Raw genomic sequence first — 20,919 nt, forward strand, 5'->3', positions numbered from 1 at the left:
CGAGTTTAAAAGAAAGAAATTTCTGGACATCCAGTGTTTCAATGACGCAAGGCAATCTTCTAAGGACTTTATGTGTATGCGATTACCAGCAGTTATCGGCATGTACAACTGAGTATCATCAGCATAGCAATGAAATGTAATCCCAAAAGGCCACAATACGTGTCAAAGGGGTGCTATATAAAGGGAGAAAAGCAGGGGGCCTAAGACAGACCCCTGTGGGACCCCATATCTCATGTCACCAAGGTTAGTAGTGTTGTTGTACAAGAAACAGTGAGAACGACTGGTTAGGTATGATGTCAACCATGCAAGGACATTCCCAGTAATCCCAAAATGATTCCCAAACATATCAAGTAGAATACGGTGATCCACCGTATCAAACGCAGCGCTAAGATCTAACAGCACCAGAACCGTAGTGGTGTATGAATCCATTGCAAGCAGAATGTCATTCATCACTTTAGTGAGAGCTGTCTCTGTGGAAAGATATGTTGTAAATGCATATCAGCCTATAATTCTTCAATACACTAGGGTCAAGGTTAGATGTAAATAAATATAAATAAAAGTTTTTTTTTAAATAGTCAGCTATTGTTATTTGGGAGATTTATATACTGCATGAATTTGATGTAATAAATATACTAAAATATATATTTTAAGTATTTTGGGGGAATTCCAGATAGAGTGGATTTATCATGATTGTGCTATTAAAGCATCAAACCACAACAACAAAACAAAATTCTGCATCAGTAAGAACAATTATGTATAAATAGTTAAGTGCAATCAAATATACAGACATCAGCTAGTTAAAATAAAACTACAAAACGTATGATAAAGACCAGAAAATAAATATGTGCTAAAACTATCGCAAAGAGTGTCAGTCAAAGTGAATTTTGCAATCGCAACGACAGAACTAGTGGTGGACACTGATTTGGAATAGATGGTCAAACGGTTGTTGGGGTTTGCGGCGGGTTTGAACAGATCACAAAACGAGCCTCAGTCATACCGCTGCTTTTCTTAAGCCGAGGGCGACATCTAATGGCCTTTAAAATATAGCAACCTCAAATGTTTCCAATGTGAATGTTGTAATGACAGGATTTAAAGGGATTCTTTAAAATATAGTCTTTTGAATGTTATGGATTTGCATATATTTAACAGTTTTTTTTACATGTAATTTCAGTTTTAATTGAAAAGGTAAAATTCACACCTGTAGTCCTATTTGCCTTACAAATTTGCAATAACCTATCTAAAGCCATTTTTCCATGATTTTCAAAGTGTGATTGGTGAGAGACACGGGTCTGTAATTGTTTACAATTGTTCTGTCCCCTTTTTTTATGTGTGGACGACATCGAGTTTCAACCTAAAACGCCAAAGCGATTCCCCATACAAGATGGCGGACAAAAATATCGCGGAAGCGAGCTCGATGTCTGCTCTACTTTTTTTTATTTATGTTATTGGGTAGTTCTGGCAACGTCATCAGTAGCGCGACGTCTAAACAACGCGTTTTGTTGCCAGAATGTGATACAAAAATGAACGAAACTAAACAAAAGTATTTATGCTTCATTATGTGACCCATGTTCAGAAGCCTCGGTGTCGTGTGTGTTTTGTTTCGTCACATCTTTTAAAGCTGTGTACCTGTAGACAGACAGACGATGTCCTCGCAGTGGTGGACAGAGCGCCAGGGACAGGTGGACCTGAGGCACAAAAGCAAAGAAGAGCTTCGTGAACTGCTCCTCCGACAGCAGAGGATTCTCTCCAACAAGTAAATTCTTACACTCACGGTGCTGTTGAGGGAGTAGGTCCTCCAGAGGAGGAAGCTCCAGCATGTTGACTGTTTTAAGTACAATTAGAGGCCATTTCCTGCAACTTCAGCCTTCAGTCTTCTCTAAATGTACAACTTGCATAAGATGATCTCAAACACCAAGTTCTTCTTATGATAGAATGTGTTTTATTACACAAATATACCAAATAGCTCTGGAATTGACTTAATTAAACCTTGATATTTTTTACCTTTTACATGTAAAGTTGGAAAGATAATGAAAGATTCGGCTTTACAGAATCAACTTCAAAGCAAATCACCGTTTTAAATCAAATGATACCTCTTTCTAGACGTTTTAATACAGACAACTACAACTGACCCAAACCTTTTTCTCCCCCAAGTACAACCGGAGGGAGTTCATTGATGTATGATGTGAGTTTGATTGCACTACAAGCAATAAATAAAAAGTTAGAGATTTTATTGGTATTTATTGGAATTAAAAAACAAAAATTATATTAAAGTTTATTTTCCCCATCTGAGTGCTGTAGTACAATCAGAGGGAGTTAAATGATGTGTGATGTGAGATTGGTTGCACTACAAGCAATAAATAAAACAAAGTGTATATTTTGCCGGATACGGCAAACACGCACCTAGCGATATTTGACCGGATCTCCTCGCTGATTGGCTAGTTCAAATGACGTCATCCTAGAGGGTATTTGAACATGGCAGCGGCATCCGCATTGAGTGTTATGGCGCCCTCAGCATTGAGTGTTGGAGCTAATTTTTCATCTTTAAATGCCATTTTGGGTGCCATAAAGTCGTTTGAATCGGAACAGAAAATCGCCTACTGGCAGAGGGATTCTATGCTGTTTTGGGTGCCATGAAGTCGTTTGAATCGCAACAGAAAATCGCCTACTGCTGGAGAGATTCTCGGACGCTAAAAGCAGCTCAAAAACATGGCATAGCTGTGCCAGAAATGATTTCCACCATTTTGTGAGAATTATTTCCACCGTGCCCGAAATTATTTCCGCCGCCGCGCCCAAAATGATTTCCACCGGTGCTTTTTGCCATGCGGTGGAAATAGCTTGAGGGATTCTCGTATGCTAAAAGCAGCTCAGAAATGTGGCATAGCTGTGCCCGAAATTATTTCCACGTGCCCGAAATTATTTCCACCGCCGCGCCCAAAATTATGCCCACTGGCACTTTCGCCATGCGGTGGAAATAATTTTTGCAGTCTTGATAATTTTCTTTGTAGGGCAAATTCATGACAGAATAAAAATGAAAATACAGAAGTCCATGTTGGCACGTGTGTTCATCCTGTTTTTTCTCTGTCAGTGTCATGTCTGCAAAGCCTTCCACCCCTGAAAATAGTGAATGGTAAAATATGCCAATTTTCAATAGTGAAAATCACCAATATCAAGCTACTATCATGAATGTGAAATAAGGAGATCTTCAACTCCGATCGCCTTTAAGTTCCCGCCTGATTGCGGCCATTCCGTTCCGTCGTGAATGAACTTAGACGACCGGCAAAACAGTGCAACCCGCCATTTTGCCGGTGCCGCGTACAGTGAAATATTGTCCAGTTCAACTTTGCCGAGGGTGCCGCCATGTTGAAATAAACTCTACGATGATGTCATTTGCACTAGCCAGTCAGTGTGAGGAGATCCAGTCAAATATCGCTAGGTGCATGTTTGCCGTATCCGGCAAAATAAAACCTGCCTAAATAAAAAGAGATTTTGTTAAACGGCTTAAACTCTCTGTAGCCGGCAATGAATTCACCCTATTGAGGTCAATTACTTCAGGAAATCTTGATTGCAAACCCCATCTCTGCAAAAATATATTTTTTGGGGGGTGTCACTATGGTGAGACAGGGAGGCAAGCCCTGAACGGGCTCTCGCTTCTGGTGTCTAGCTCCCGTCTCTGCTGGGCGTGACCTGGTCCGGGGACAGTAGCAGGTGGGTAGTTTGACTGGAGTCTGTAACACCTGTCAAACGCAGCTGTCCCTTAAAGTGAACTCAGAGAGGACAGAAACCACTCGTGGAGTAGAAGGGCAAAAGCTCACTTGATCTTGATTTTCTTTTTTTTTTAAACTAAAGTATAGGTTATGGTTGGTGGTCAAGCGAGAGTTACTAAATCACTTTTGAAGGTAACTGGCTAGTCCAAACCAGATGAGGTGTGTGTCTAATGACTTAGTATCCGGAGATATGTAGTCTAATAGCAAATTTTTCTAATATGCAATGTTTATGTTTCCCTTTGTTTTCCAGTTCATAAGAAGTTTTTTGGCAACAGCTAGGGCTACAAGAAGTAGTTTATTATATTCATTATTGTGTAGATTCATGTTTGATATATCACCTAGTAAACAAACAACTGGGGATAGTGGAATGTGACAGTCCAGAAAACGGGATAGTGATTGTATGTCTTCCTTCCAAAATTGTGGTACCGGTGTGCAATGCCAAGTGGTGTGAATGTAATTGTCTGGTTTGTTTTGAGTGCATTGATAGCAGATAGGAGAAGGTATGAGTCCCATAATATACATTTTTTGCCCAGTGTATTGTATATCTATGAATTACTTTGAACTGAATGAGTTGTAGATTTGTGTTATTGGACATCAAGTAGATATTGTTGCAGATTTGGGTCCAGAAATTGGCATCAGGGGTGATGTGCAGGTCTTCTTGCCATTTTACAGAGGGAATGGATAATTCTCTATATGATGAAGAAATTATTCTATAAATTTTAGATAAAAGTTTTACTGGAGAAGAGATGCCAATCACTTGTGTAACTGGAGGGGGTAGATCTAAATTGAATGCTTTAATGTTAATTTAATAAAGTCTGACTCCCTGATGCCATACTTCTGAACCATTTGAGGAAATTGTTGGGAAAGTGTAAGTACACGGACCCACAACAGGGGGCGCAAATGAACGGACAATGAAGAAAGTCAAATAACAAAGCTTTACTGTTGTGAACACGCACAACAAACACAACAAATTACAATTTCGGTCACAAGTCGAATTCCAACGGTGTCGTGTGGGCAGGCTCGACGATAGGAGACGTCTGTCCAAGTCGAACCGGAACCACCCGATTTCCTCCGCCACTGAACCCCGGGAATACTGGAGCCGCCAAGTCCCGAACTCCCAGGTGGTCACTGCCTCCGCTCGTCGGATCCGGTACTGCTGGCGAGGAACAGAAACAGTCAGATGTGGGTGCGGCTGCACCCAACAACACGTGGGGTGGAAAACACCACCTCCACCTCTAATCAGACACAACACTGTAATGTGGGAATAAGAGTACTTATCCAAATACGTCCTTCTCAGTCTTCAGTTGTTTTATACACAAGCAACAAGGTATTACTCCATATGGCTGGCTGAGTTCGTTACCTCCTTGGTAGAGCGATATCTCGGCAATGAGGTGGAGATGCCGTCCAGCTGATATACCCCTCCGCTGATGGATGTCAGCTGTCTCAGTTGATAGGTGACGGCTGTCATCTTGGCTGCTCCTGTGAGGCGGCAGCGCCCTCTGGTGCCTGGAGCCCGCACTCCAGGCAGGGCGCCCTCTGGTGGTGGTGGGCCAGCAGTACCTCCTCTTCAGCGGCCCACACAACAGGACCCCCCCCTCAACCGGGCTTGTCCGGGTGGCGGCGGTAGAAGTCAGCCAGGAGGATGAAGCTCTTCTTCACCCAGGAGCGTTCTTCGGGGCCGTACCCCTCCCAGTCCACCAGGTATTGAAAGCCCCGGCCCATCCGTCGGACATCCAGAAGCCAGCGCACAGTCCAAGCCGGCTCGCCATCGATGATCCGGGCAGGAGGTGGTGCCGGACCGGGAGTACAGAGGGGCGAGGTGTGATGCGGTTTGAGTTTTGACACATGGAACACGGGATGGATCCGCAGTGAGGCCGGAAGCTGAAGCCTCACTGCGGCGGGATTGACGATTTTGAGGATCTTGTACGGTCCAATGTATCGGTCTTTTAATTTCGGGGAGGCCACTTGCAGTGGAATGTCCTTGGTGGACAACCACACTTCCTGCCCGGGGCGATACGTAGGGGCCGGGGTCCGCCGCCGGTCTGCATGGTTTTTCGCCCTCGTCCGGGCCCTCAACAAAGCAGAACGGGCGGCATGCCACACCCGACGGCACTTCCGCAGGTGGGCCTGGACCGAGGGCACACCGACCTCTCCCTCAACCACCGGAAACAATGGGGGCTGATACCCCAAACACACCTCAAAAGGGGAGAGGCCGGTGGCTGACGACACTTGACTGTTGTGGGCGTACTCAATCCAGTAGTGCCTGCTCCATCTCTTGATTGGCCCGTTCTGCTTGCCCGTTGGTTTGGGGGTGATACCCGGACGAGAGACTGACCGTGGCCCCCAGTTCCCGGCAAAAGCTCCTCCAGACGTGCGAGGAGAACTGGGGACCGCGATCGGAGACGATGTCTGATGGTATCCCATGCAGCCGGACGACGTGGTGGACCAGGAGGTCCGCTGTCTCCTGGGCCGTTGGGAGCTTTGGGAGGGCCACGAAGTGGGCCGCCTTGGAGAATCGGTCCACTATCGTGAGGATGACGGTGTTTCCCTGGGACGGCGGGAGGCCCGTGACAAAATCCAGGCCGATGTGAGACCAGGGGCGATGAGGTACGGGCAGCGGCTGTAGTAATCCTGAGGACTTGCGGTGGTCGGCTTTGCCCCTGGCGCAGGTGGTACAGGCCTGGATATAATCCCGGACGTCGGTCTCCAGGGATGCCCACCAGAAGCGCTGCCGGACGACTGCCACGGTTCTTCGCACCCCAGGATGACAGGAGAGCTTAGAACCGTGACAGAAGTCCAGGACCGCAGCCCTTGCTTCTGGTGGGACGTAGAGCCTATTCTTCGGCCCGGTTCCGGGGTCCGGGTTTCGTGCCAGGGCCTCCCGGACGGTCTTCTCCACGTCCCAGGTGAGGGTGGCCACGATAGTGGACTCCGGGATGATGGGATCCGGGGGATCCGACGACTCCGTTCTGACTTCGTCTTCATGTACCCAGGACAAAGCATCCGATCTTTGATTTTTGGTCCCGGGACGGTAGGTGATCCGGAAGTCAAAACGGCCGAAGAACAGTGACCAGCGGGCTTGCCTGGGATTCAGCCGCTTGGCGGTCCTGATATACTCCAGGTTCCGGTGGTCAGTGAAAACCGTGAATGGCACGGACGTTCCCTCCAACAGATGTCTCCACTCCTCAAGAGCCTCTTTCACCGCAAGGAGTTCTCGATTGCCGACGTCATAGTTCCGTTCGGCCGGGGTCAACCTGCGGGAAAAATAGGCACACGGGTGAAGGACCTTATCGGTCTTCCCGTTCTGGGACAGCACGGCTCCTATCCCTGAGTCCGAGGCGTCCACTTCAACCACTAACTGGCGACTAGGATCGGGCTGCACCAGAACGGGTGCAGACGAGAAGCGCCGTTTCAACTCCTTGAACGCGGCATCGCAACGATCCGACCAGGTGAAGGGAACTTTTGGCGAGGTCAGGGCTGTCAGGGGGCTAACTACCTGACTGTAGCCCTTAATGAACCTCCTATAGAAATGAGCAAAGCCTAGGAACTGTTGCAGCTTCCTATGGCTTGTGGGTTGGGGCCAGTCTCTCACCGCCGCAACCTTGGCCGGATCAGGAGCGACGGAGTTGGGGGAGATGATGAACCCCAGGAAGGACAAAGAGGTGCGGTGAAACTCACACTTCTCGCCCTTAACAAACAGCCGGTTCTCCAATAACCGCTGCAGGACCTGACGTACATGGCGAACATGGGTCTCAGGATCCGGAGAAAAGATGAGTATGTCGTCAAGATATACGAAGACGAATCGGTGCAGGAAGTCCCGCAAGACATCATTAACCAATGCTTGGAACGTCGCGGGAGCGTTTGTAAGACCGAACGGCATGATCAGGTACTCAAAATGACCTAACGGGGTGTTAAATGCCGTCTTCCACTCGTCTCCCTTCCGGATCCGAACCAGGTGATACGCATTCCTAAGATCAAGCTTGGTGAATATCTTAGCTCCATGCAGGGGCGTGAACACCGAATCCAACAAGGGTAAGGGGCATCGGTTACGAACCGTGATTTCGTTCAGCCCCCTGTAATCGATGCATGGACGTAATCCGCCATCCTTTTTCCCCACAAAAAAGAAACCCGCACCCATCGGGGAGGTGGAATTCCGGATCAACCCGGCAGCCAAAGAGTCCCGGATGTAGGTCTCCATTGATTCGCGTTCAGGTCGTGAGAGGTTGTACAGCCTACTGGACGGGAACTCAACACCTGGAACCAAATCAATGGCACAATCATACGGGCGGTGCGGGGGAAGGGTGAGCGCCAGATCCTTGCTAAACACCTCCGCAAGGTCATGGTACTGCACCGGAACTGTCCCTAGATTGGGCGGGGCTCTGACCTCCTCCCTGGCCTGGGAACCGGGAGGAACCGAGGAACCTAAACATACCCGATGGCAGGTCTCGCTCCACTGAACCACTACCCCGGACGGCCAATCGATCCGGGGATTGTGTTTTAACATCCAAGGGAACCCTAAAATCACATGGGAGGTGGCCGGAGTCACAAAAAACTCAATCTCCTCCCGGTGATTCCCCGACACCACCAGAGTTACTGGTGGTGTCTTGTGAGTGATTGGAGGGAGTAGGGAGCCATCTAGTGCCCGTACCTGCACAGGCGAGGTAAGCGCCACCAGAGGGAACCCTATCTCCCTGGCCCATTTGCTGTCTAGCAAATTTCCTTCTGAGCCCGTGTCCACCAGTGCTGGGGCCTTCAGGGTTAAATCCTCATACAGGATGGTAACTGGGAGTCGTGTGGCGATGTGGGTGTGTCCCACGTGAATGTCTCGGCCCACCCCTAGCCCAGTTTCTAGGGGCGGGCGTTGGTGTTTAACCGCTCGGGGCAGTCTCTTAATTGATGCTCAATCGAGCCACAAACAAAACACGCCCCGTGGGCCAGCCTCCTTTGTGTAACCGGTGCCCTAAATGTTGCCCTACTCGTGTCCATAGCTTCGTCAGCAGGGGGGGCTGTAACCGCACGGAGCGCAGGGGCCGTGGAGCGTGGGGAGGGCGGAACGCGGTCGGGAGAGGGACGACGCGTGCCCGGCCACGCCCTTCGTCTCGTTCCCGACGGCGCTCTTCTAACCGATTGTCTAATCGTATGACAAGATCGATGAGCCCATCTAAATCCCGCGGTTCGTCCTTAGCCACCAGGTGCTCCTTGAGGACCAACGACAGTCCGTTTACAAAGGCGGCGCGGAGGGCAGTGCTATTCCAGCCGGACCTCGCAGCCGCGATGCGGAAGTCGACTGCATAGGCAGCTGCGCTCCGGCGCCCCTGTCTCATTGACAGCAGCACGGCTGAAGCGGTTTCTCCTCTATTAGGGTGATCGAACACTGTTCTGAACTCCCTCACAAACCCATCATATGTCTGAAGGAGCCGTGAATTTTGCTCCCAGAGCGCTGTAGCCCAAGCGCGTGCCTCACCACGAAGCAGATTTATCACATAAGCTACTTTGCTAGCGTCGGTCGCGTACATGACGGGACGCTGTGCGAAGATGAGCGAACACTGCATAAGGAAATCCGCGCACGTCTCCACACAGCCTCCGTACGGCTCTGGGGGGCTTATGTATGCTTCAGGGGAAGGTGGGAGGGGTCGTTGAACGACCAGTGGAACGTCACTGTTACGCACAGGGTCGACGGGAGGGAGAGCTTCCACCTGCGCGGCGAGAGCCTCCACCCTGCGGTTCAGGAGGACGTTCTGCTCGGTCATCAAATCCAACCGAGTCGTGAAAGCGGTGAGGATCCGCTGCAACTCACCGATCACCCCTCCTGCGGACGCCTGTGCGCCCTGTTCTTCCATTGGCCGTTCAACAGCCGGTTGACGCCCCTCGGGATCCATGACGCTGGCCGAGATATCCTGTTGGGAAAGTGTAAGTACACGGACCCACAACAGGGGGCGCAAATGAATGGACAATGAAGAAAGTCAAATAACAAAGCTTTACTGTTGTGAACACGCACAGCAAACACAACAAATTACAATTTCGGTCACAAGTTGAATTCCAACGGTGTCGTGTGGGCAGGCTCGACGATAGGAGACGTCTGTCCAAGTCGAACCGGAACCACCCGATTTCCTCCGCCACCGAACCCTGGGAATACTGGAGCCGCCAAGTCCCGAACTCCCAGGTGGTCACTGCCTCCGCTCGTCGGATCCGGTACTGCTGGCGAGGAACAGAAACAGTCAGATGTGGGTGCGGCTGCACCCAACAACACGTGGGGTGGAAAACACCACCTCCACCTCTAATCAGACACAACACTGTAATGTGGGAATAAGAGTACTTATCCAAATACGTCCTTCTCAGTCTTCAGTTGTTTTATACACAAGCAACAAGGTATTACTCCGTATGGCTGGCTGAGTTCGTTACCTCCTTGGTAGAGCGATATCTCGGCAATGAGGTGGAGATGCCGTCCAGCTGATATACCCCTCCGCTGATGGATGTCAGCTGTCTCAGTTGATAGGTGACGGCTGTCATCTTGGCTGCTCCTGTGAGGCGGCAGCGCCCTCTGGTTCCTGGAGCCCGCACTCCAGGCAGGGCGCCCTCTGGTGGTGGTGGGCCAGCAGTACCTCCTCTTCAGCGGCCCACACAACAGAAATGACATCATGGTGTTATTGTAACAAAGATGTTGAAGATGTGTGATGCCCTTTTCAATCCATGTGTTAACATTAAGTGTTTTTTGTTTATTATAAAATCAGGATTATTCCAAATCTGGGTTAGTTTTGAAGGCGAGAGAATGATATTAGTAATTTTGTGAAATTTCCACCAGGCTGTCAGAGATGGTGCTGTTGTTAATGATTGAAAACAAGGATGATGTTTGATTGATGTACTAAGAAATGGTAAATCAGAAACTGAAATATTATTACAGATTGCTTGTTCAATATCTATCCATGTTATATCTGAAGTGTTGGGGTGAATCCATTTGTTTGTTGTAGCATGCTAGCTTGCTAATGCTAGTAGCTAGCAAGTCAAGATGAGCCTGTCATCAATGAAACAGCAACTGTCAATAACTTTTGTTCAGTGCTTCTTTTCTTTAATATGGAAGGAAAGAACACAAATAATTTGAAGTGAGGTGTACTACTTCAAACCGGAACTCTTCAAATGATTTCACGCATGTGCACCTTTGCGTAGCGATATGTTGCATTATGGGTAATGACAAAACAAACTAAACTAAGGTCATTATATTTCATTTTGAGCAATTGTCTATGATGAAATGTTTGGCTTTTCTGGTTTGCAGGAAGTTATTAGATGCTCTTCCAGACCGAGGACAAAAGACAGAAAGATTTGCAGAGACTTTGCGCCTTGCTATTGAGCACCGTGATGAAGAGGAGAAAAAACAAGCTGCCTTATTTGCTGCCAGGAACGAGTTGCAGTTCAGATATAAGAAGGCTTTTACTAAGAGACAACATGGAGTCCATACCACCTCAACACTTGCCCAACAAAACGGACAAAGCAATGCTGCCACAAGCAAGCGGCTACAGAAAGAAGAGACGGCACCTGCCTCTGCTCATGGCAAGGAAAACATTGTGGATGAACAGCAAGGCCAGTTTAACCTCAGAGCTGCTGTATCCACAAAGTCCACATCCACTACTGCCTGTCCAGTCCCTGATCAGCAAAAAGAGCGTGACATTGTGGAGTCCTTTGAGATGGTCACACTAGATGAAAGAGCTGACTCTGGTTTATCTCAGGCGTCCCAAGACCCTTTAAACAAGTCATCACAGGACAATTATTTTCTTGGAAAGCAGGTGCCACAAAAGCAACATTACATGGTTGTCCTGGAAAAAATGGATGTTTTGGAAACCCAAAAGCAAAAATTCAAACCAAATCAGTGAGTAAACTTATTTACAATGTATATTTTTTGCAGACTTATCACAACTTTGTGAGCTTGTAATATTGGTTAATGGAGTAGCAGTTTTTTTTAAATGTCAACACAGTTGTTTCATTAGTGTTAAATCTCACATCTGTTGGCTGTTACACCTCATTCCAGGTTGCCTCAAAAAACTGAGAGCTGTTCCTCTGGATCCTCATCACCCAGTGAGTCTGCTGCACCACTACACTCTGAACAAGCCATGAAGAAGCAGGATGAGAAACACCTGGATGACATTTGTGCAGCCCGGATCCCAGCCCTCATCTGTGAGAAAATCAAGGTTTTGTCAATGGCAGAGTCTGTCACTCTTCTGGACAAACAGACAAGGAAACAGCAGGTCAGTCAACAAATCCCGTTAACCCCTTCTAAGCCTGTATATCCCATTGATGGGAAATTTCACTTTTTATTTGTGAGATACTGACAAGCCAAAATGCGGTGGGTGGTAGGGGTTAATTGAAGCTGACAATCTAAGCTCGTGTTATTCAGAATCAGAATCAAATTTATTGCCAAGTAAGTTCTCACTTACTTGGCATCCTATGTGCTTGCTCTATGGAGCAAGCACATAGGATGGCAAAAGACAGGAAATAGTTTCAAGACAATGTCAGAGAAGCCACGCTCTGATTAGAGTTTGCTTTGATGACAACAACGAAGTTCTCACATACAAGGAATTTGATGTGGTGTCATTGGTGCATAAATAACAATAAAAGAAAAGGGAAAAATACTTATGTAAGAAAGGATAGGTGCATATACAACAATAAAAAGAAAAGGAAAAAATACTTCTGTAAGAAAGGATAGGTGCATATACAACAATAAAAAAAAGGAAAAAATACTTCTGTAAGAAAGGATACGTGCATGTTCAGTAATGAAAAGGAAAAATACTTCTGTAAGAAGTAAAGGAGTCAAATAGAAAAATGGGCAAAACTATGTTTACTGTTAAATAAATATAGTGGAATGGGGCTGTGCAGGGATGCAGATGAACAGTTAGGGATGATCAGTCTGCACTTTGTGGCAGCGGTGGGGGGAGGCAGGGTAAATACGGGTCTCCGGCATTATTTATTAGTCTTGCTGCAGACAGAAAGAAGCTGTTTTTGTGTCTTGAGGTTTTAGTCGTGATGGACCTCAGCCATCTGCCAGAGGGGAGGGTGACAAAAGGTTTGTGTCCTGGGTGAGAGGGATCAGCGCTATCTTCTTTGCTCACCTCAGGGCCCTGGAGGTGTACACGTCCTGGAAGGATGGTAGATTGCAGTTGATCACTTTCTCTGCTGCGTATTTTCAAGTCTGTTGTAAAGGGTTTTGAATATTTGTTTACTGAACAGAGGTTTCCATTGATCTAATTTGAAAATATTTTTCCATCTATTGTGCTAATATTGAGGTTTGTAATTGTGCACCATTCCCTTTGTTGTATTTCACTCATCCAAAAACACCATGTTTACAAAGTAAATGTATTGGTACTTTGGGCAAAACGTGCTAGTTATGTGGCTGAACCCTGATTACATCAACACGTCAGTGGAGGAAGGGATTCCCCAATTCCAAGAATGTATGGAAGGCTGGTATCCAGCAAGCGGACGTCTGAAAGGTGAGTCCATATGAGCATTTTTGGTTGCTATGGCATTCAGTTGGCTCACCAATTCCTATAGAGCTGTTCAAATCACGAGATCGGACAAAGAACAGAAGAGAAATTATCAGTGAGAATAACAAATCTGCCTGAACATAACTTTAACATTTAAGTAACATTTAACATGTTAACATGCTTGTTAGTAGAAAACTCCGAATTTAGAAAAGACCCAAAATTTCAAGTTTGATGAGACTATATTTTACCCATGGGTTATGTGACTAATAGATGTGAGGAGTGAGCCAGTATAAGTTAAAGAGATGTGTTTTCAGTATGAATTTAAATGAGCAGGCATGTGAGAAATGCGCATTTTTACGTATTTTCCCCTTTTTTAAAATTTGTGCCAAAGTGTTTGGCGTGAGGTATAAATCAGTCTGCTTTGAAAGCGCATGTTAGATGTTGTAAAAAACAATTTGCGACAATTGTATCCATATACAGTGCTACCGTAAATGAGCGTGAATTGCTGTAAACTGGTCAAAAAAAAAATTAAAAAAAATTGCTTTGTAATCACGTCAAGCCAAACAAAATGAGTCAAAATCTGCAAAAAGACAATAGAAAGGGACAAAACTGGTGATTTGGATGCCAGGAACATTGCTAGAAAAGCAGACATCAGATACCCATGGGATTGGACATGGTGTGAGGTTCAGGTAAGTTACTCTCTGCTTCTTTCTTCAGTAAGTTAGCGTTTAAAGGATATGTCGCACCTTATTTAACATCTTGGTCAGCAAGTATTCATGATTGCAAGTCTATCTGTGCACATGTAGTAATAAAGAGTGGTTGCTGATTATTAGTGATGGAGAATCCGAAGCGTTTTGAACCACTGAATCAGTATGAAGCAATTATGTTGAAATGGTTCAGTGTTTTGAAGTATTTGATACAGTTAAATGTGGCAACATCTGCTGGCCAATCTTTAACATATCACTTGCATGGAACAGTGAAACAGTTGGGCACTGTTATGTATGTTAAATCATTAATGTTCAGTGTGCATCTTGAAATTTTTGACTATATTTTCATTTAAAGATGACCATAGTTGTACAAAATGGAGGAGATTTGGGGGCTTGAAAGGTTTTTAATTAAAATCAAGATCATTTCAGTGGTGTTTGGCTTGAGTCTGTTTGTTTTCTCTGTAGTTTTGGAGAAGACTCTCACACGGCACACAATGTACATTAATAAAATTTCTCCTCGATTGGATTTTGCTTGCTGGTACTTTGCCCTCTGAAGTATGCTGTGCCTTCACATACTCTAAATAAAAAGACTTTCTGTCTACTTGTATTTATCAAATAGAAATGCTCTCCTTCTGTAGTAAAACACAGAGGAAAAACGGGTCTGTAAACACTGTAAACTTCAATTAATGGTGTCTGTGATGTACATGGTACCAATTAGAAAACTGTAAGACTGAAAGTGCCTTAAACACAGCCATGAGCAGCCTCAATATTCACAGTGACCCAAAAAGAAGTTCTTTGTGTTTGATCTTACTGCTGCCTCTGACACTTGATCCTATGATTTTACGACAATAACTTGTTGAATCATAACTTTTTTGTGCATTTTTTTTTATTTGAGAGTCATTAGGAACACTATCAGGGCAGCTTTCTTTAATAAAAAAAAAAAAATCACATGAAGAACTCATGGTAGAAATCATTGGAGAAGAGGCTGAATGTGAGACTGTAATTGTTTTATGTGAATGGTATTAGAGTTTTTTCTAAATAGGTAAACTTTCCTGTCTTGTAACTGTTAATCTGAGTTCAACTAAAAAACTCAAATGGCTAGTTCTCCTGATGAGAAAATTATTTTGATCGGAAACAGCGCATTTCAAATATTGTAGGCAAATGACAATACTAGCATAATAATCATAACATAAGACAGGATTGTAAAATCAGTAACACTTGTATAATTTCACAGCCCTTCACATATAAGATGTATTCATAAATGACTTTCCACATAATCGAAACAGATTTTGAAGAAAGTTAAAAACATACTGTTCTTTGTCTGGCCCAATTCATAAATGCTTCTGCACATTAACAGGACTGTGGTATGTAAGAACGTGAGCACGAAGCAGGGTGAAGAAAAAGTTTATGCTGCTGTTGTCCTTGTCAGATCTTTGTAACATCGGTGCTTCATAAATGAGCTGGGTGGGGCTCCGTGCGGTACAAGACAGATGGTTGGTGTGATAAATGCTACACAGTGTTGCAACGGTTGTGTTCAACTAACATTCTTGATGCCATTGTTCAATACTGTGCATAGTTTGTGTTCACTGCTGAAGGAAAAAAAAATGCTGTAACATTATAGTGGACATGGGAGCTAATGGGGATATATTGAAGTTGACAGACCTAATTATTTTTCTGCTGTGAGCTACGTCCTCTATAGTAAGATGTTCAGAAGTGTGAAACCTCAATGACAGGCCAGAATGAAAAGCAGCAGTATGAAGAAAGAAGCCCACACAGCCTGTCTGTTTGAATGGAGTCTGGCCACTCAAATGTAAAATAGCTCTGGCTGTTACGGCTATTTTACATTTGAGTGCGTATATGAATTGTGTGCTTTGAGAATATTCTAGCACTTGGCAATCCTGATTTGTTCAGGTACACGTGTGAAAGTGGATTATGATGTGCCCTTTTGATATAATGTGTGTCTGTATGAGAAAGAGAGAGAAGATGGCTGTACCCTGCAGTTGTGGATAGGTTCATATCAGTTAATTAGCTAAAACTTTCAAACTTATTTTCCAGTGACAGTACATATTCCAGATTATCAAACAATAGTTGATAAAGAGTCTGCGGGCCACAGAGCCTTCTCTTATCATGCACCTGTTTTGTGGAATGATCTCCCTACAGCAATAAAACAGTCAGATTCTGTTAAATTCACATCAGCAGATTAGTCAAAAATGAATAAATGTGCTTGCAGAGTAAATTCATCTGTTGTCAATTTTTTTGTTGTCAGTTTACATTTACACTCTGTCTCATGGTGTTAAAGTGTGTGTTCAGCTCTCTGAAGTTCATATTAAAGATACTGGGCCTCATTTATCAAACGAACGTACGGCAGAAAACGTGCGTTCAACCATTTTTACACAAACTTCGGTATTTACAATTTGGATGTGAGCGGAGGCTAAGACGAATCTCACGACAGAGCTCACGTCTGGTATGAGCTCGTGTACGCAATCTGAGTCTGTGGATTTGCGGCGCAGCACTACAAAATCTGAGTCTGAAAATAATTATGAAACAAACCTCAGCTGTCATCCAAGCATAAGCAGCCACATATTCAGAACAGATCAAAATGGATTCTTAAAATGGATTAAACAAAAATAATTTAAAAAAGACCATGTTTTTAATGATACTGCTTCCTTTGTAAAATAAAAAATACATATGCTAAATAGCCTAAACATGACAACTAATCATTGCACATTAAAATGTGAAATAATCATAAATAAGCTGAAATCTGTGTTTGCAAACAAACTCAAAATAGCCTCGGTTTTCCGCTGGGTGTGACAATTAGAACACCTCAAACTTCTGTAAATGCACTGCAGTAATCAGTAATGTGATGAAGTGTCCTAGGTTAAATTGGCTAAAGGCATATAAACACGAACATTTGGTCATTTAAACATTTTATTTCTTCAAAGTTTCGTTAATTTCTTTCAAAGTATTATTTATTGCCTCAAGCGTGCCTACTACGGAGGCCAATAAACGACATATTTCTGTTTTCCACTCCAGGACCTCTGCCGTGATGACCCTGGTTCTTGGCAGCGCAGCACGGGGGGCAGAGGGCACGCGCTCGCTCTCGGCAACATGGCTTGGTGGGTCTGGCTCAGTGGGACCGCTTTGGGGTTGAGACCTGGCCGACATAGGCCTACTGCTAGGGCCTGGCTCTGAAACTGATGAAAAAAAACATTAAACATGTGTAAGCCTAGTTATTTGTGTACAGTCAAATTTAAATTGATACATTTTACTATGTAAGCGGGGGGGTTAGGTTACCATTCTGCTCTGGCTCTGACGCGAGTGCGTCAGTATCTCCTCCACCACTTATGCCAGAGATTGACTTGGACCCAATTAATGCAGCTATTTTTTCCTCCGTCTCTGTCAGGGTCAGTCTGGGGTCTCGTTGGCCTCCCCCAGTCTGCCTAATGCTGTGCTTAAGTGCCGCAACACGTTTTTTGGTGGTCAGCTGTAAATCGGACCACTTTTTCTTGACCTAATGCAAAGAATTCTTAATCAATTAGCAGGCATAAGCTTTTAACTGTGGGTGCATAAGAAATTGATTCAAAATCATTAGGCATAGGTTAAGTCAAAGAATTCTTCAAACCTCAGCTGGAGCCCGTTCCTCTGCGGCAACGCTGTTGACCGCCTCCGTTACACTTTTCCACACAGCATTTTTATGAGCACCTTTGACTCCACTTTTCAGACTGCCAAAAAGTACAAGTTTGTTTTTCTCCACCTCTGATGTTAGGATGCCGATTCCATTTCCGAAAAATTTTTCTTCTCAGTGCTTCTTCTCTCCATGTTGAGCTCAGTGGGCGAGGCTTCCGAACCATGAATATTTAAGGGCGTAACATGCTAATGACGATTAAATTCAGCCGCTGCATTTATCAAGAGCCGATCATTCGTATGCTGGGATTGGTCAGATACGAATATTTCATAAATCACACGTGCGCTCAGATTATGCGCTCAGATCTGCGCTTGTTTTTATCTGTTTTTATGCAGTGTTGATAAATGAGGCCAACTGTGTGTAGATTTTTGAACACAGCAGCAAACGCTACATCCATCCAATATCACTTTCTTTTTAACATTATTTATGACTAATATATAACAAATGACATGAAATATAACAGAATAATGAAGTATGAAGTGTGCATCACATTTAAATTAAATTGGCTCAAGTTGTGGCTCTTAGAATAGATAAAAGCATTACAAATCTTGGGTTGTTTCTTTCTTTTTTTTTTTTCTGCTTTGCTTTAACAATTTTCCAGTCAGTTCTGAATGTGCAAATAGAATAATTAGATCCAACAAATGTTTCATTTCTAAAGACCTGCACCCTTACAGCACTGTGGATTTAAAAGAAAACTGAATGTATTGGACGGGAAACCTAGCAGATTTAAAATACTGGGGAAAACATCACAACCTTTAACATTCAACAAGTATATTTTGTCAGGTAATGACATTTATGTCAGATGTATAAAACACTATACTGACTGAAATGGTAATCAAAATGAATCTAATGTGTGTTTTTAATCAAAAAGACTAAAACGTCTTGACTGAAACAAGACATATACTTTGAGTTCTCTTTTGACTAAAGCTAGACTAAAATTAACAGACTTTTAGTCCACTAAAACATGACTAAATAAAAGTGAATGGCTAAATATGTGTAAAAATAAAAAGGACATTTAACAAAAGACTATGGCTAAATAAAAAAAAAAAAAACAGGTGACAAAATTAACACTAGTGGAACCTTGGCTGGATCCTTGGTGTCATCAAGGAACAACAAGTCTGTTGTTGGAGTTCACAAATTGGGCACTTCTGTAGATCATACAGGTCTGCAGTAGTTTCCAGTGTCTTTCCATGAGAACATAATCTTTCTAGTGACACCACTGTTAATTAGAATACCATTTCTACAGGTGCTACTCTGAACACTGAAACCAGGGTACAGCAATTTATAGTCCTTGACTTTTTGCAAAGTCAAGGAGCACCAAGTCATTTTGTGGTAGCTGATGGAGGAGAAAGTGCTTATGGAGTGGCAAACTCAAGGAATTTTGCCAGGACTGTAGGAACTACAGTACAGAGGGATTAAACTGATTTCCAATATGCTGATTGTCTCAAAAAAAAAAAAAAAAAAAATATATATCTATCTATCTATATATATATATATAGAGAGAGAGAGAGAGAGAGAGACCACCATATGTGAATAACAGCTCGTAGAGCAGCATATAGAAGACAGGCTCATAACAATGTTTATTGCTGTGAGAAGGCTTATAGGGCACACATCAAGAGATTTAGAGGTGCACAAGTGGGGAAGGAATACCTGAAAAGTATGTAAGGAATGTTCAGAACATGCATAAGGGAGCAAGGATGCAGTACTGGAGTAACAGACAGGATAAGGATTAGAGTAAGTCTGCATCAGGGATATTCTTTAAACCCTTTTTGTTCTGTTTGTGGGCGTGTTGAGTTTTGGGATTAAAGAGCAGTCCCCCGGTGCATGTTTTTTAAAAAGACATGGTGCTGAGCAGCACCAGGAGTGACCAAGTGGACAGGAAGCTATAGAAGGGCTTTGGAAATGGAGAGAACATTTGAGGTTTAATGCAAATCAGGATTCAGCAAGAAGATGTATTGCAGACTGAAAACTAAAATGGAGGTGGATGAAGAGAATGAGGGAGGAACTGACTGAAAAGTAGTTGAGTGGGAAGGTGATATAGGACCGAGCTGTATGGAAAAAGTTCATCAGACACGTCAACCTCACATAAGTATGCCAAAGATAAAGAGAAAGCGGAATAATTATCGTGTTAGATACACATCCACACAACTGACATTGAGTTCCACCATTTGACATTCAGCATCATGAATCCTAAACCAAGCTGCTCTGCTGGCAACTAATGGAGACCCTGTAAAGCACATTAAAACTCCTGCATGTCCACTATTAATACTTGCTTCTGCACTTAATAAAAAAATTTTTTTTTTCTACAACTCTATTCATGTTAACCTTTCTCTCTGTGTTGTGTTTATTTCCAGGAGTTGCAGGCCAAACAGGCTGGCAAGAAACTGTCTGAGGGACTTGGGCTCTCCATGATGAGCTACACTCCTGATGGTGGTCCAATGGCTGCCTACAGAGAGGTTCATGACAATGAAGCCCTGATCTCCTCTGACGAAGACTGATGCTGTAAGATGGGAAACCAGTCCGATGAGCACTCTGACAGACCCATTAAAAAACAAAACAGATTTTACCTCACAGGATTATGAAAGCTTAAATGGGACTTGGAATGGTGTAAAGACAGAATCAGAATCAGCTCAGGAAATTGTACCCTTTAAAAAAAATAATTTTGGCCCCAAGGACTATGTTGCTCTCTGTGCTGTATACTTGCTTGTCTGTCAGTCAGCCAGTCTGTGTGTCACACCACCTTATCACTGTCAAACTGGATTTTCAGAATAAGAACATTCTTGAAGGCGTTTGAATTTGACCTTGCTCTGCCCGTTGCAGCACAGCTTGAGATGTCTTACAATTCTTTGTGAAAGCGTACACTGCTTTGGGATTTTGTATTTTTATTTTTTATCATTTCAAATCTAAACAATAATTTTAAAAACCTGGCCTATATATATATATATATATATATATATATATATATATATATACACACACGAGGGCTGTCAATAAAGTATAGGTCCTTTTAATTTTTTTCAAAAACTATATGGATTTCATTCATATGTTTTTACGTCAGACATGCTTGAACCCTCGTGCGCATGCGTGAGTTTTTCCACGCCTGTCGTTGACGTCATTCGCTTGTGAGCACTCCTTGTGGGAGGAGTCGTCCAGCCCCTCGTCGGAATTCCGTTGTCTGAGAAGTTGCTGAGAGACTGGCGCTTTGTTTGATCAAAATTTTTTCTAAACCCGTGAGGCACATCGAAGTGGACACGGTTCGAAAAATTAAGCTGGTTTTCGGTGAAAATTTTAAC

The 20,919-nt window shown here is 44.0% G+C and overlaps 1 protein-coding gene across 1 annotated transcript; it reads left to right on the forward strand.

Annotated features, from left to right (window-relative positions):
• The first annotated feature begins 1,486 nt into the window (after positions 1–1,486).
• Positions 1,487–20,172, forward strand: polr2m (RNA polymerase II subunit M). The gene is made up of 4 exons (XM_034190030.1): positions 1,487–1,753; positions 11,035–11,625; positions 11,785–12,001; positions 19,981–20,172. Exons 1-4 carry the CDS (start codon positions 1,644–1,646, stop codon positions 20,122–20,124), a joined length of 1,062 nt encoding a protein of 353 aa, XP_034045921.1. The 5' UTR covers positions 1,487–1,643; the 3' UTR covers positions 20,125–20,172.
• Positions 20,173–20,919: the final 747 nt, after the last annotated feature.

The sequence above is a fragment of the Thalassophryne amazonica genome, chromosome 2 (assembly GCF_902500255.1).
Source record: "Thalassophryne amazonica chromosome 2, fThaAma1.1, whole genome shotgun sequence".
Classification (NCBI taxonomy): domain Eukaryota; kingdom Metazoa; phylum Chordata; class Actinopteri; order Batrachoidiformes; family Batrachoididae; genus Thalassophryne; species Thalassophryne amazonica.